This window comes from Aspergillus welwitschiae (genome assembly GCF_003344945.1).
Source record: "Aspergillus welwitschiae strain CBS 139.54b unplaced genomic scaffold BDQ94scaffold_2, whole genome shotgun sequence".
Lineage (NCBI taxonomy): Eukaryota > Fungi > Ascomycota > Eurotiomycetes > Eurotiales > Aspergillaceae > Aspergillus > Aspergillus welwitschiae.
This window is the reverse complement of record NW_020798696.1, coordinates 240,110-253,371: the sequence shown is the minus strand read 5'-3', so window position 1 is coordinate 253,371 and position 13,262 is coordinate 240,110. Positions and strand designations below refer to the sequence as shown.

At 49.4% G+C, this 13,262-nt stretch overlaps 5 protein-coding genes across 5 annotated transcripts; 4 read left to right on the top strand and 1 right to left on the bottom strand.

The window, feature by feature from the left end:
- Nucleotides 1–215: 215 nt before the first annotated feature.
- On the bottom strand, nt 216–2,055 carry BDQ94DRAFT_179519 (Cupredoxin; the record flags this gene model as incomplete). Its single annotated transcript, XM_026773405.1, has 2 exons — nt 216–589; nt 645–2,055. 2 exons carry the CDS (start codon nt 2,053–2,055, stop codon nt 216–218), a joined length of 1,785 nt encoding a protein of 594 aa, XP_026631403.1.
- Nucleotides 2,056–6,007: 3,952 nt separating this feature from the next.
- BDQ94DRAFT_179515 (fungal specific transcription factor domain-containing protein) lies at nt 6,008–7,923 on the top strand. Its single transcript, XM_026773404.1, has one exon. It carries the CDS (start codon nt 6,374–6,376, stop codon nt 7,892–7,894), a length of 1,521 nt encoding a protein of 506 aa, XP_026631402.1. The 5' UTR covers nt 6,008–6,373; the 3' UTR covers nt 7,895–7,923.
- Nucleotides 7,924–8,097: 174 nt separating this feature from the next.
- BDQ94DRAFT_165524 (SDR family oxidoreductase) lies at nt 8,098–9,113 on the top strand (the record flags this gene model as incomplete). Its single annotated transcript, XM_026770329.1, has 5 exons — nt 8,098–8,173; nt 8,221–8,279; nt 8,326–8,700; nt 8,754–8,951; nt 9,030–9,113. 5 exons carry the CDS (start codon nt 8,098–8,100, stop codon nt 9,111–9,113), a joined length of 792 nt encoding a protein of 263 aa, XP_026631401.1.
- Nucleotides 9,114–10,070: 957 nt separating this feature from the next.
- On the top strand, nt 10,071–11,551 carry BDQ94DRAFT_43682 (uncharacterized protein). Its single transcript, XM_026775767.1, has 3 exons — nt 10,071–10,398; nt 10,466–10,702; nt 10,749–11,551. Exons 1-3 carry the CDS (start codon nt 10,241–10,243, stop codon nt 11,338–11,340), a joined length of 987 nt encoding a protein of 328 aa, XP_026631400.1. The 5' UTR covers nt 10,071–10,240; the 3' UTR covers nt 11,341–11,551.
- BDQ94DRAFT_43683 (DUF3140 domain-containing protein) lies at nt 11,552–12,436 on the top strand. Its single transcript, XM_026775768.1, has 3 exons — nt 11,552–11,790; nt 11,855–11,980; nt 12,091–12,436. The coding sequence occupies exons 1-3, from the start codon at nt 11,762–11,764 to the stop codon at nt 12,290–12,292; spliced, it is 357 nt and encodes a 118-aa protein (XP_026631399.1). The 5' UTR covers nt 11,552–11,761; the 3' UTR covers nt 12,293–12,436.
- Nucleotides 12,437–13,262: the final 826 nt, after the last annotated feature.

Below are 13,262 nucleotides of genomic sequence, written 5' to 3'. Positions count from 1 at the left end.
TTGAAATGTTCAATTATGAAGGACTGCTTCTGTATGTATATATGCTGCCGTGTCATTATATATCTTGTGACCGATCATTCCATCATTAAGCGTCTAACCAGAAAGAGAAAAGATATTAAGCGCTTAGGGCGACCTTTATATAAACCCCGAACAAATTTCGAAATAACGATGAGGGGAAATAGTGCAAGGATAATAGGAGAATGGTGACTACTACTTTATATACCCGACTCGTATGGCCCAGCGAGACCCCGGTACTGATGTCCATAGGGATTCACCTTGGCATACTCGTCCCACGCATCACAAGTGTTCTCCAGCAAGTCTTCGCTGAAGAACGTGTTGAACTCACTCTGTCGCTCGACAATCTGCTGCGCGAATCCTTCTGTTGCATGGAATCCAATGTGGCAGTGGATCAGCCATACACCCGGGTTGTCGGCGGGGAAGCCAATAACCATATAGCCGCCGCCACCATTTTCAGGAGTGGCAGCGGTCATGAGTGCAGTATCGCGGCGGGGAGGGTTATGCGTTTTGAGCGTGACGTTCTGTGGATTGAATTGGCCGAATCCCTGAGCAAGGAGATAGAAATCATGCCCTGCAGTTGAGAATTAGTCGGATCACATGCCTGGCTCAGCTACGAGTTTACTTACCATGTAAATGAATAGGGTGAGGAACAGGAAGATCTGTCTGGACAACCAACACGGTCCATTTATTCGGGATCGCAGCCTCTATCACGCCCTGGCTTGCTGTCCAGTCCATTTTGTCGGGATCTTCGAAGGTTTGCTGTAACGTGGGATCTTTCCACGAGATGTTAAGAGCGTTGCCTCCCATGGTCCACAAATACAAGGGAACATCCCCGAACGGAGTGAAGTCCACGTCTGACTCGGCCATCTGGGCACCGCCAATATCTGCATCAAGGGCAAGCCACGGGACAAGCTCATCTAATGAGAAATCCAGGCACTGAATGTCGTCACCATAATCCCACTTTGTGCTTGTGGGATCGCTGTTATCGGCAGCACCTTCATAATGGAGGACTCCTTTGATATTGTCTGGATTCGCGTTGTCACTGCAGAATGACTGTGGGATTGCACGAATCCAATAGTTATCCGGAGCTTGGTTTGCTGTCACGATGATATCATACCGTTGTCCCATGCCGATGGGGACGTTGTTTGTCGTGAATGGTACAATAGGAACAAAATCACTGGCAATAACGGTGAGGTCGTGATTATCAATTGAGAACCTAAAATGGGTATGCATGGCGGCATTGACCAACCGAAGCCGGTATCTCTGGCCTGGTGCAAACTCTGTCTGGAATCTACGACCAACGGTTTGGTTATCTGCAGTGACCCAGATATTGCTTCCGTTGATAAGGCCTGTCTGAAAATGCGGCGGATTTTGACTCTCGAGTACAGATTGATACATCTCGTCGACTGTTTGATGCGACCAGTCATTGAGAAAGACCATTCCCAAGTCGTGGTCATACTCCGCTGTTGAAGGGCCGTGAATCAAAATGCCTCCGAAAACCCCTTCCCATGCCTGGAGGGAGAAGTGTGAGTGATACCAACTCGACCCATATTCTTCCGCTCGCCAGACATAGGTATAACTGGAATTCGGGGGAACAGGGCACTGAGTCAACGCTGCTACGCCATCCATTTGGTTGTTGTAGAGCTGTCGAATTCCGTGGAAGTGGATGGCCGTGCCATTGTTTTCCATGCGATTCGTAACATGAACTTTAACGGTGTCACCCCAGTTTGCCTCAATAGTAGGCCCTGGGAACTGGCCGTTGACCAGAAGCACTGGTCTCTCAACTCCATCAAGAGCAGCGGTCGTGTTGACGATATCAAACCAGTACTCGCGGACAACATTGGTCTGTGGGATGGTTTCATAGTAGTTCGTGTTTAAATCGTATCCCTGCCATGGGGTATTGGGTGACTGCGAAGAATTGCCTTGCATATCTCTCGGTATTGGGGTAGAGTGGGAAAGATGCGGAGTAACATGTCTGATTGGACTGCAGAGAACCAGTGGGGCTAGAAGCCCAAGGAGTAGCAAAAAGATTGTCATGATGGGCCCGCTAGTGCTCAGTAGCGCAAGACTGAAAGAACCAAGTGAAGGCAACGATCTACGTGGATCGCCAGCTTCTTGCCGTGTCCTTGTCCGTGATGGCCCAGCGGTTTATATACACTCTCAAGTCGGGCTTGCTAGTATTTTTAAATCATCATCTTTTTTTTTCTCTTTTTTGTCTGCATCTACAAGAGTCATTTGGCCCTGTTTGGCCGGGATGTTGCCTCCACGAAGACCCAGGGGGCTTGTATCGCCCGGGATTGCCTTGTCCGCAAGAGTTCACCAGATGTCGGATCGACTGCACAGCCTAATGCAGATAATCCTCCAGCTGTACGAGCCCCCACCCAGATGGTTGGAACGGGGCATCAAATGAACGGAGCAATCAACTAACGATTCGGGATCCACCAGTGTAGCTGCACCATGTGCTTGAGATGACACATGTGAGGAGGCTCGACTGAGCCGCAACATCCGATACAATTCGATTTGCTGGAATTCGTATTGAACACATCATACTTGAAATTGGCTTCCTTCAGGGGATGGCTATGCCTGACTATCAGCCCGGTAATTCTCAGGAGCGATCAGGGATCCCGTCCCAGGGCGTCTCAGCTGCCAGTCGCTTTGGACTCCCGACAATCAACTGACTGACTAGGCCCAGTACTTGAGGCCATCCACCGACTGGAATTGAGGTTTAATACATTCTACCGAGCCATAACTATACTGACTGGTACTATAGTATCAGTCAGAGCTTTGATCCCGGACAGCTCATCCCAGCAGAAGTGGCGCACATGGCGTACTCCATAGCCAATCGATTTAGCTTAGAATTCGTAAAACCTGTCCAATCCCACACTCGAAGCCTACCAACACATGTATTGCCAGAGTTTGGTACCGATCGTGTTATTTTGGGGGTGGCTGACCGCTAGTCGCCAATTCAGATCGTATAGCCTCCGCTCAGGCACACCCACAGGAAGCTCGACGTATCAGATCATTCCCGTCAATCTGGTAGCTCGACTATTCGAGCAATAAAATACCCCAAGTTAATAAAGATAAGGCTGATGATAATTTTAGTCGGATCGTCCTCGAGATGAGCACTAGCAAATATCAGGCGAAACACTGTTCAAATCCGCGATAGTAGTTCTGGCTGTTTTCCCGTTGTTCGACTTAGGCCGCCCATCTAAGCCAAGGCTTTGCGAGTTCACTGCCTCGAATGCCTGGGTGAGTCTCCGTTCCAGATGAGGTCAGAGGATGCTCTGCAGCTCGGCCATTTTCACATCATCCGAGCCAAGTAGCGGTGGCAGTCCAACCGCAAGCGGTAAACATTTACCCGACTCTGTGATGCTGCAGCCACCATAAGAGACGTGGGCGGAAAAAAGCAAACACGGCTCGCCCCTCTCGGGTCTTCTCAACATTCTTACAGATACCACAAAGAGAGCAGTCTTCAAGGCCATGCGACTGCCCACATCCACAGTCAGAATTTATGATCGTGGTCATGCGCGCTCTGGTATGACACCTCAACAAGCAATATCGACTGTGGAGTAACTCCCCAGGTCTTCCGTCATTGGTCTCAGCTCCACCGATGGCAACTCACGCCATAAGTCGATGCCAGCTAACCCACAAGAAAGCCGAGGAATATTCGAGCCATTTTCTTACCGAAGCTTGACTTCTAGAAGTGATGAGTTGCATCGGTATTCAACAACTGAGCCATTAAAAATTGGTATGCGATAATCCATTCAGAAAGCCGAGAGGACCCAGATTGATCTGGCACGCGATCGCAGGATTTGAGCAAGGCCCACAAAGGTCGCTTAAGCCCCTGGGAGTGTAGCAGGACCATCTGAAGATGAACGCAGGTGAGAGAGTACTATCCACAGGCAGGCTAGCATGCCAGATTTCCGAACGCTGTGGCTTGGACTTAGCTCTCGTGTAGTGTTCTAATTATGACAATAATCTCATCTAGTGAGATATACCCACTGGCCCATAAGCCGAGTGAACTTGTTTCGATATCTTGGCTGTGAGTTTCAAACCAGCCTGCCTGACGCTGTTCATCGCACTACCACGTGCTTTCCTCAGCCTTTCAAGGGCTGTCCGACCTCATTGCATGTGCCTTGATAATGGCCACTATCAAACCGGCCCATGCTAGGCTTATCCTCATGGTCTCCCAGTCAGCCCTGCTACTTAGAATGCACCTCTGCCGGGATATCCGTTTTGTAACCATGTGCCATTGTCCGTGGGGCATCTGCGCCCAGAAGAAAATGGCCACATGCGCGGGGCACACAGTGAGAGGTTAAGCGAGGTGTCTGGGGATACCTTGATTGTGAGGACACGAGGTAACTGATATCAGGGGTAATCCTGAACGCCCGCTCAAGCAAGGAGTCACAGGCAAGTTCCTCCAGATCCCAGGGGTTGATTCCATTCTCAGATGCGATCTGAAATTACTTTCCAAAAAGCGAGACAAGTATTCTCCGGTTCTCTCTACCGTTCTGTTGGGTTCTGTATTTCGCGATGACGATGCTAGCTCAACCGGTCGAGGAAATCGTGTTTGATTGGTAGGTACTGTGGCAGGTAGTCTTGACACTGCAGAGAATGAGGCATCACGAGGACGCAAGTACTGAAAACCGAGAAAAGCAAAGCGAGTGAGGTGATGTCCTGCAAAAACGAAGGCAGAAGCAGATGATGTGGTTGAAGTCTTCCAAGAATGTTGCAGTTGGCCAACATCTACAAACGGAAGCCGCGATACCGGGCTCCGCCGACCATCCACTTCTCCTCCTGTCCACATTTTTGCGGACCTCATTGACCGCTTGCTAATCACTTTTTCCTCGCGAAAATAGCCTCTGTGTTCTGTTTCCAATGCCCGCATGGAGCCCACCGACTCCCTGGTGTTCCCATGACTCTTGATGCCCACAAATGGCATATGCCTGTCTCTCGTCACGTCCTCTTCCGACTGTGGAGAACGGTTTATGATCACTCTCGGCAGCCTGGGTTGAGAAGTAACCTAAAGAGTATGGATACCGTGCAGCGAGCCATTCACTTCCTCGGATTGGAATGGAATTACTCGTGATGGTTGCCATCTATACGGCAGCAGAACAACCGCCTGAATTGCCCTGTTCGAGCAAAGTATGATACAAATCCTTTGGTCTTGGTTGCAATCGGCGGCTAAACTCCCTTCTTTGATGAGACATGTACTGCTGACGGTATTCCAATGATTAGCACTATCCTCCTAGTCGGTCTCAGGTGCACAGCAACCCAATAGAGAAAGTTATTTGTGGTACTTGGTCTCCATGGCATTACTACCCAGCTGTAAGCATTCGTTCGGGCTCACGAGTCGGAGGATTCTCCTGCCACAATGATGTTATATTCGTGCAGTGAAGCTCATACCTCAAAATCTGCTTGGGAAGGAACAGCCATGCTTCGTCCTACAAATGTAAGGAAAGAGACCCAGTACCTATCGACTCCAGTCTACTTGAGAACAGAACATGGCGAGTCAGTCTGTGGCTCAAGTGTATACAATCAAGGTCGTAAAAGACGGGATCGGGCAAAGCTCTAAGTTCAGTCATCACGAGCGGCTCGGAAAGGCTCCCGTGTCCTACGGTCGGCATAGTGGTTCATCGGAGAATACATCTCACATGTAACCAATAGTTTCAGTTCCTGCTGTGCTACCTGCACTATACTGGTATACGCCAGGCCTGCAAGCCTACGGAGATTAGTATTCGGAACTAAGTACGATCGGAGTTTGTCAACCTGCTATCTGTCGGCTGCAGGTACTTCGGGCTGACGCCATCGCACGCCTCTAAGGCGCAATGGCGTCCACGTTGATATACAAGCTGGACAACCGTTGAATATAGATGACTTGATTCAACATATGTCAACCCTGTTTATACAAATCTACAAATATCCCGATCGCGGATCTGTGATGAACATTGTGAGCGCACATGGACAATCACCATGATCGGGAAACTTCACCTCCTTGTTCTCAATGTCGGTCGCGCAAAGTAAGCATCCGTTCAATGTTTGCTTTTTACCTCGCGGCAATTCTCAGTGGTTAAGTCATTTTAGGTTCGCTGCGATCGTAAAAAGTACACTTGTGGGAACTGCGAGAGGCTAAAGCATGCATGCTCCTATGAGAGAGATAACCCATCCCCCGGACGCCCGATGAATGACGGTGGCCATCCCGGGAGACGTCGTGGAACTCGGGCGTGCATCAATTGTCGTCTTCAAAAAGCCCGATGTTCAGGTGAGACGCCACAATGCAATAAGTGCCAGCGACGCCATTTGGAATGCCACTATCCAGCCTTGAGAAGAGCCCGCCAATTTTATCAAGGCCGAGATGGAAAATTGGCAGTCACGTCTCCCAATCGCTTGGTTTCCCTTACTGAGCTTCAGCAAGGGCTGTATGGCAGTCCTTATGATCGTATTATCGTTGATCGGGCCGCTGATTTCTATCAGAGTTTACCCTGTAAAGGATAGCGCGGAGTTAGATGGAGTCCTTGATGACTATTTCTTGCACTTGTATCCCTTGCCCTCCTACAGCTTCCTTCACGAACCCTCTATTCGGCGAATGTGTGCTGGTCGGACGCTCGAGCCAAGCCTCGTGTTATCTATGTGCGCCTTGGTCAAACTGAGATGTAGGCCAACTGGATCTCAGCCTTCCGAAAGCGTATTATTGATCGAACTTTCGGAAAAGAGGATCTGGGATATGATCGAGACGCCTTCTATATTCAGATTACAGGCACTGTTCTTGATAATCCAGTATCATGCTGAAGTTGGCAGGTTTGAAAGAGCTTTCATGATGGCTTCCATCGCCAGCCGTCATGTTACTGCTCTCCAGCTGAACCACGAGAGTCCACACCTCAGCTTTGTCACCCAGGAGATTCGACGAAGAGCTGCCTGGACGATGGCACTCCTTGATGGGTACTTTTCTGTAGGCCTTCCTGGCTACAGTACGATAAATTATGAAGAGATTTATCAGCAATACCCATGTCGTGAAGAGGAATTTGGCTCAAGGGATTCTGACACCATAGAGGGCCCTTCCACCACTCGGGGTGAAGATAAAGCTCACTCCAGCATGCTGGAGCTGATATTGCGTATCTCCAGAGTGCGCAGAGATATCATGCGCTTCACCAGGCAGTTGGCCCTGCTGGAGCAGCCTCTCGAAGAGTTTCAGGGCATTGTGCAAGGATTTCAAATGAATCTCGCTCATCTTCAGGAGAAAATAGTGTCCGTGGTGGGTTCTTCAGCCACTGGGTCCATAATCCGGCCAAATTTCCGGTGGGTTGTGAGAGCCTTAGAAATTCAAATCGCTTGGCGTCAGGCGCACTGTGACTTGTTTCGCCTCTTCCTCCTCGGACATCCCAATGCGGCCCCTGATGTGGTATTGCGTCCCTTGGGATCAAGTACCTATGCCAGTCAAGCCCAGGCAATATGTCAAGAACACAGTGGCTGGATCGTAGAAACCATATCGCAAGTTCGAAATAATGATCTCCGGGTGCTCCTCTCATTCGATATTGCGAGATGTGCTTATCAGGCTGCACGCCTCAATCTCTTTCTCGCTCATATGCCAAATGCGCGGTCGCAGCTAACCTCTGACTCTGCCGTTTCTAATGCTGCAGCATGTCTAGCTTTTATCAAGGAGAAATTCGCATCGTCTGCTCATGCTCAACGAATGATCTCAGACCTTAGTCTGTTGATCGGAGCCTACGAGACGCGCGATGGCCATTTTGGAGCGGCGATGGCGCTTGATTCGTTGCGGTTTTCTGGGGATGCACTTGAAAAGCACAAACAACTATCGGCACACAGCCTCATCCATCAGGCTAACTTCGTGGATGACAGCTATCTCTATGAATTGTGATGATCTTCTATCTGAGCGCGTGAATGTGATGCCCCAGGTGAGGCGCGCTCAGACAAAACACTTCCACGTGCCAGTCTCGGAGGACCTCCGCTGCGGGGGTCTACTGCGGGGCTCCCTACAGCACAGGGAGTACTTCACTCATACAAGCCTCACCATGTCGCACGAGCACACTCTCAACGACTTTTCACTACAATACAGTCACCATGGTCCTTTCTAAGCCTGAGAACAAGCACGTCCTCAAGTCCTTCGACCTCACTGGCAAGGTTGCTGCTATTACTGGTACCTTCCCTTGCATAGACATGTTAGCAGCTTCTAAACGATCGCAGGCGGCGCCCGAGGTATCGGACTGGAGGTTTCGAGGGCTCTCGCAGAAGCTGGTGCCAACGTAAGATGAAGCGCTCTACCAAGCAGTCTTATGCCGACTATCGCAGGTGGCCCTAATTTACAACTCGTCTAAAGCTGCAGAAGCCCTTGCCGAAGAGATCGGCGCCCAGAATAATGTCAAGTCAGCTGCCTATAAAGCTGATGTCGGAAATCAGGAGGATATTGAGAGGGTAATCCAGCAGATCGCTTCAGACTTTGGCAAGCTTGATATTATCGTCGTGAACTCGGGGGTCACTTCCAATATCGCGGCAGAAGACTACACCACCGAACAATGGCGTGACATCATGAAGGTCAATCTAGATGGCGCATTTTATAGCGCACAGGCGGCTTCTCGGATCTTCAAGCAACAAGGACATGGAAATGTAATCTTCACAGCCTCTGTCAGTGCAACATTGGTAAATGTGCCTCAGAAACAAGCTGCAGTGGGTTGCGTCATATTCTGGTCCTAAAGTATCTACTAATCAGCATGGTCCAGTACAATGCCTCCAAAGCTGGGGTCGTGCAGATGGCAAAATGTCTGTCTGTTGAATGGGTTGATTTTTGCCGGGTCAACTGTATTTCCCCAGGGTTCATTGCCACAGAAATCCTCGATATCCACCCTCTGGAATGGCGCGAGAAGTGGAACGATATGGTCCCGGCTAAGCGAATGGCTGATGCTTATGAACTCAAAGGAGTAAGTCATCTTCTGCCTTGTGACCCTTCGCTGCCTCCTTTCTAATCCGAGACGGGACAAAACTTACTAATGTTTCAGGCCTATGTATTTTGCGCTTCCGATGCCTCGAGCTATATGACTGGGGCCAACCTCGTGATTGATGGCGGCTACACGCTGCCTTAGGCATGACTCTTGCAGCCTAGCGTCCACGCTATGCTGGACTTTTTTGACGGCAGGTGAAGGCGACTGGGTGTACATATGTAAGATGCGGTAGAAATGTAGGCACACTCAAGAATCGGTTTCACAGATAGATGATCGAGCCACGCGAACACGAGGTCTATTGTAAGCGAGGCGCATCATTAAGCCCGCAAGGTTTCTTCTCCAATACCCGACCTGTAGGTTTAGGCACAAGTCAAGGACTTTTGTATCAGATTCCCACCCAGGAAGACACATTCAATTTTTCAGGGGAGAGAGTATCTGATTTTCCGCATGTTGCTCTGGAGACAATCCGGATCGTGTGCAGATCGAGTATTATCCCTCATAGTATGGTGGTCTTCGCCATCATTGGCACTAGTGTGCTTTGGGTATTTAGTGCCTCAGGTGTCAATAAGTGCCCGGTGACTATGAGATGGACTGAGACGTTTGCGATTCCCCAACTCTCCATGCACCCTTGACAATCACTTTCTATCTGCGACAGAAGATAATGCAAGGGCTATATCATCCAGATAAAGCTAATGCAAATACCTCCTCGATGCGATGATCAACTTTAGGCACCATCATATCCTCACCCGAAGTCCCAATGAGCATGGGCCGCTGGTTGCTTCACCCAAGGATGACGGCGCTAAGCTCTGACTACGTGGCTGTCACCCCACCTATGAACTGTGGCTGCTTGAAGTTAAATCCCAGCCCGACATGTTCCCCCACGATGATAAAACGAGCAGCATCGAATGGGGCCTGGAAAATACGGTGAGTGCGCACTAGCCTTCCGCTCCAATGTGCCCAAACAAGCGAGGCGTTGATATGATTTGCTGCTGCTTAGAATCCGCATTGACAATGTCGATCAATACGTCGGGCCGGAATTGATTCAAGAACAGTCATTACTGGCTGCACTGATACCAGCCCCGATAATGCTTTGAGCCCGATCAGCCGTTGACGGGTGTGCGTCATTGTCTCTGAGGCGGAGATTCCCATAAGCAGTGTTCGGTGTCAGCGTCGATGGCGTATAAATAGTATCGGAGTCCGTGGCTCATGGTGGCTGAACCATGTTGGCTTCTGAACTCATCTAGAAGTTCAGCATTACCGTTTGCACCATGGTGAGGAACATTAGTCTCCTCAGCCTCGATGGCGGGGGTGTCCGCGGATTATCCTCCCTTTACATTCTGAAGCACATCATGGAATCTATCGATCCTGAAAACACACCAAAGCCATGCGAATACTTTGATTTGATAGGAGGATCCGGATCAGGCGGGTAGGCATTCTAATGGTGCACAAATCGTTCCGACCGGGTTCATTTTCTAACTGCTTCAAAATAAAAGATTAATAGCCATTATGCTTGGTCGATTGGAGATGGACATTGATCAGTGCATCAACGCATACAAAAGGCTGTCAAACCACGTATTTGCTCGAAAGCGACTGCTGCCAGTAGGAGGCAACTTGCGCCGACAATCGAAATATGACGGTCGCAGGATTGAAACTGCCATGAAGGCGATTCTTCATGAGCTTGGCTACGAAGATGACATACTTCTAAGAGAACCGGCATCTTCTTGCAAAGTGTGAGTCTCTCGCAATGATTTAGAAACTGCGTTCTAATCGACATAGCTACGTTTGCGTGACCGATGACGGTTCAAAACGTAACCTAGCACCCTTGACAAGCTACCCGAGCAAATACTGCTCCAACGAGCTTTACAAGACCGCCAAAGTATGGCAGGCTGGTAGAGCTTGCTTCTCCACAGAGCAGCTCTTCGATCCCGTTCCTATTGGACCAAGCGGACGGCGATTCTACAATAGCAGCACAGACGCTAACAATCCCGTGCGAGAAGTCTGGATAGAAGCGAGAGGGATATGGCCATCCGGCTCATTGGATAGCCAAATACGCTGCATGGTATCGATTGGCACGGGTGTGCCATCAATCAAACGATCCGGCAAAGCGATGTTCGGCTTACTGAAGACATCGCGCACTGATTCCGTTGATACCGAGATGGACATGAACAAGTTCCTCCGAGAGCATACCGAACTAGACGACGAGAATCGTCTATTCCGATTCGATGTCCCCAATGGCTTAGCGGATATTTCACTCGATGGGATTGATGAGATCGACACGATCGTGGATGCTACCGAGGAATATCTCGCCAAGGAGCCGGTCTACAAGCAGATTCAGAAATGCGGGAAAGCTCTCAGTGCAGGGCCGTAGGGCATGTTGTGGTGTTCCTTTTTGTATGAAATTGGGTGGCAGACTGCTGGAGTTGGATGCAAACGTCAATTATGTCTAGACTTATTAATACTATCGATACCATTGTCGCGATTCGCTTCGATTCATCGCATGCTATGACTGAATGAACAACAATCAATATCTTCCACATTGGAAACCAAGACAAGAATAACCTTCCCGAACCTTATTCTCAACCAGACACACAACTGATCCTCTTTATCTCTCTCCAACCACTCCACCCAGAAATAGAACGATGACGAAGTATCTGTTCCCGGAAACATGACGTCAACAGAACTCCCATCAACTACAAAGCCAGAGATCTCACCTCTAGCCACTACTCCTGTACCATCCTCGCAATCTACGCAATTCACCACATCACAGAAGGGAGTAAAATATCGCCAAAATGGTCAAAGACAAGGAAACCGTCATCGAGTACACCCCCCTCTTCATTCCAAGAATCCATTCCACCCAAAAAATAATACTAAAAACCGGACAGCGAATTCAACTCCCTCGTCAACATGACCCCCAACGAACTCCGCGACTGGCTCAAGGGCACGCAATCGCAGTCCTCCGGCTGGACGAACGAGTCCTCCTCGTCAGGAGAGACAATCGGACATGAAAGGCATACCTCCACCTCCAACCTTTCTTCACTACTACCCTGATCCGAAACCTTCCATCTTCTTCATTATTTGAGCTAACAATATGTCTCTAATTATATATATGGTGTTGCAGCGGCCGCAAAATCGTCACCATCCTCGAACACAACCCGTCCAAAGACCCATCGGAGTACTCGGACGACGACGTCGTTCATATGCGCAAGGTAGTGTCGTACTGTAAACGGCATTTGGCGCAGGAGGAAACGGCGAAGCAGAATACGGATAGTAAGAGTTACAAGTCGTTGAAGAATTGGGGACATGATCCGTTGAAGGCATGATCATATATTTCTCTTTTGGATGGGGATGGTCGTTGAAGATGGTGTTGTGTGAGTGTATTAGTATGAGCAGGATCGATTATGTTAATTGTTAGGAAGGGATGTGCGATGTTGAATAAATGTACTTAAGAGCTCTGTCGGATTAAGATGATGACTTTTAGTAGTAGTCCACATGATAGGGGTACTATTTGGTAGTAGTAAATATGTTCATTGCCTATTCTGAGTCTCTATTGGCAGACTTATAAATCAAATTGTCAAGCATCATTACCCTCATACACACTACAATAACAATGAACACCACAACACCTACACAGTTGATCAACAGTCCAAATCATCAATAACTGTCATCTGCTACACTATTTATCTTCCTAAAATCTACTATCTACTGAGCTCGACTTAGCTTCACCCGCCCCAAAAGGGACAAGGCTACTAGACTCCAGCACCACGATGAGGTGCGAGCTCGTTGCTGGAGGACCTGGCCCGCACAACCAGGCGCTCAACCATGTATGTTAAAAACATACATGGCTGAGACTTTTCGGCGCTATACAGCGCTGGCTCAAACTTGTACTTAACCAGGCCAGCTGGTCAAGTGTGCGGCTTTTTGTATTCCCCATCATCTCGAATGAGAGAGGGTACTAGCTTACACCGGGTGGAGGCATAGTGGGTTCGACGTATCAAACCGCGACTACACCTGGACGGCATTGTGCACCGTCACGCACCCCCGGTGACTCCCTTAAGCCCGTAGGGGGGCAGGAGCAAGGTTTTGTTTTGTATACCGAGGTGTGGCATGGCAAGTTGTTTCAAGGACGTCTCGCGGCGCCAGACCAGCTGCCTGGGCAGCCCCCGGTGGCAAGGTTGGTAGGTGGGTAGGTGGGTCAGGGAGGAAGTGGAGATAGGTAGAGGCAGAGGCAGAGAGAGGTAGGTCAGGTAGGTCAGGTAGGTCAGGTAGGTCAGGTAGGTCAGGTAGGTCAGG

Bases quoted from the DNA above. Each gene is read 5' to 3' on its own strand.
- BDQ94DRAFT_43682 (XM_026775767.1), top strand. From the start codon at position 10,241: ATGGTGAGGAACATTAGTCTCCTCAGCCTCGATGGCGGGGGTGTCCGC. The intron at 10,399-10,465 runs GTAGGCATTCTA...TCAAAATAAAAG, and splicing joins GGAGGATCCGGATCAGGCGG to ATTAATAGCCATTATGCTTG. The intron at 10,703-10,748 runs GTGAGTCTCTCG...TAATCGACATAG, and splicing joins CCGGCATCTTCTTGCAAAGT to CTACGTTTGCGTGACCGATG.
- BDQ94DRAFT_43683 (XM_026775768.1), top strand. From the start codon at position 11,762: ATGGTCAAAGACAAGGAAACCGTCATCGA. The intron at 11,791-11,854 runs GTACACCCCCCT...AAAACCGGACAG, and splicing joins GACAAGGAAACCGTCATCGA to CGAATTCAACTCCCTCGTCA. The intron at 11,981-12,090 runs GCATACCTCCAC...ATGGTGTTGCAG, and splicing joins GAGACAATCGGACATGAAAG to CGGCCGCAAAATCGTCACCA.
- BDQ94DRAFT_179515 (XM_026773404.1), top strand. From the start codon at position 6,374: ATGGAAAATTGGCAGTCACGTCTCCCAATCGCTTGGTTTCCCTTACTG.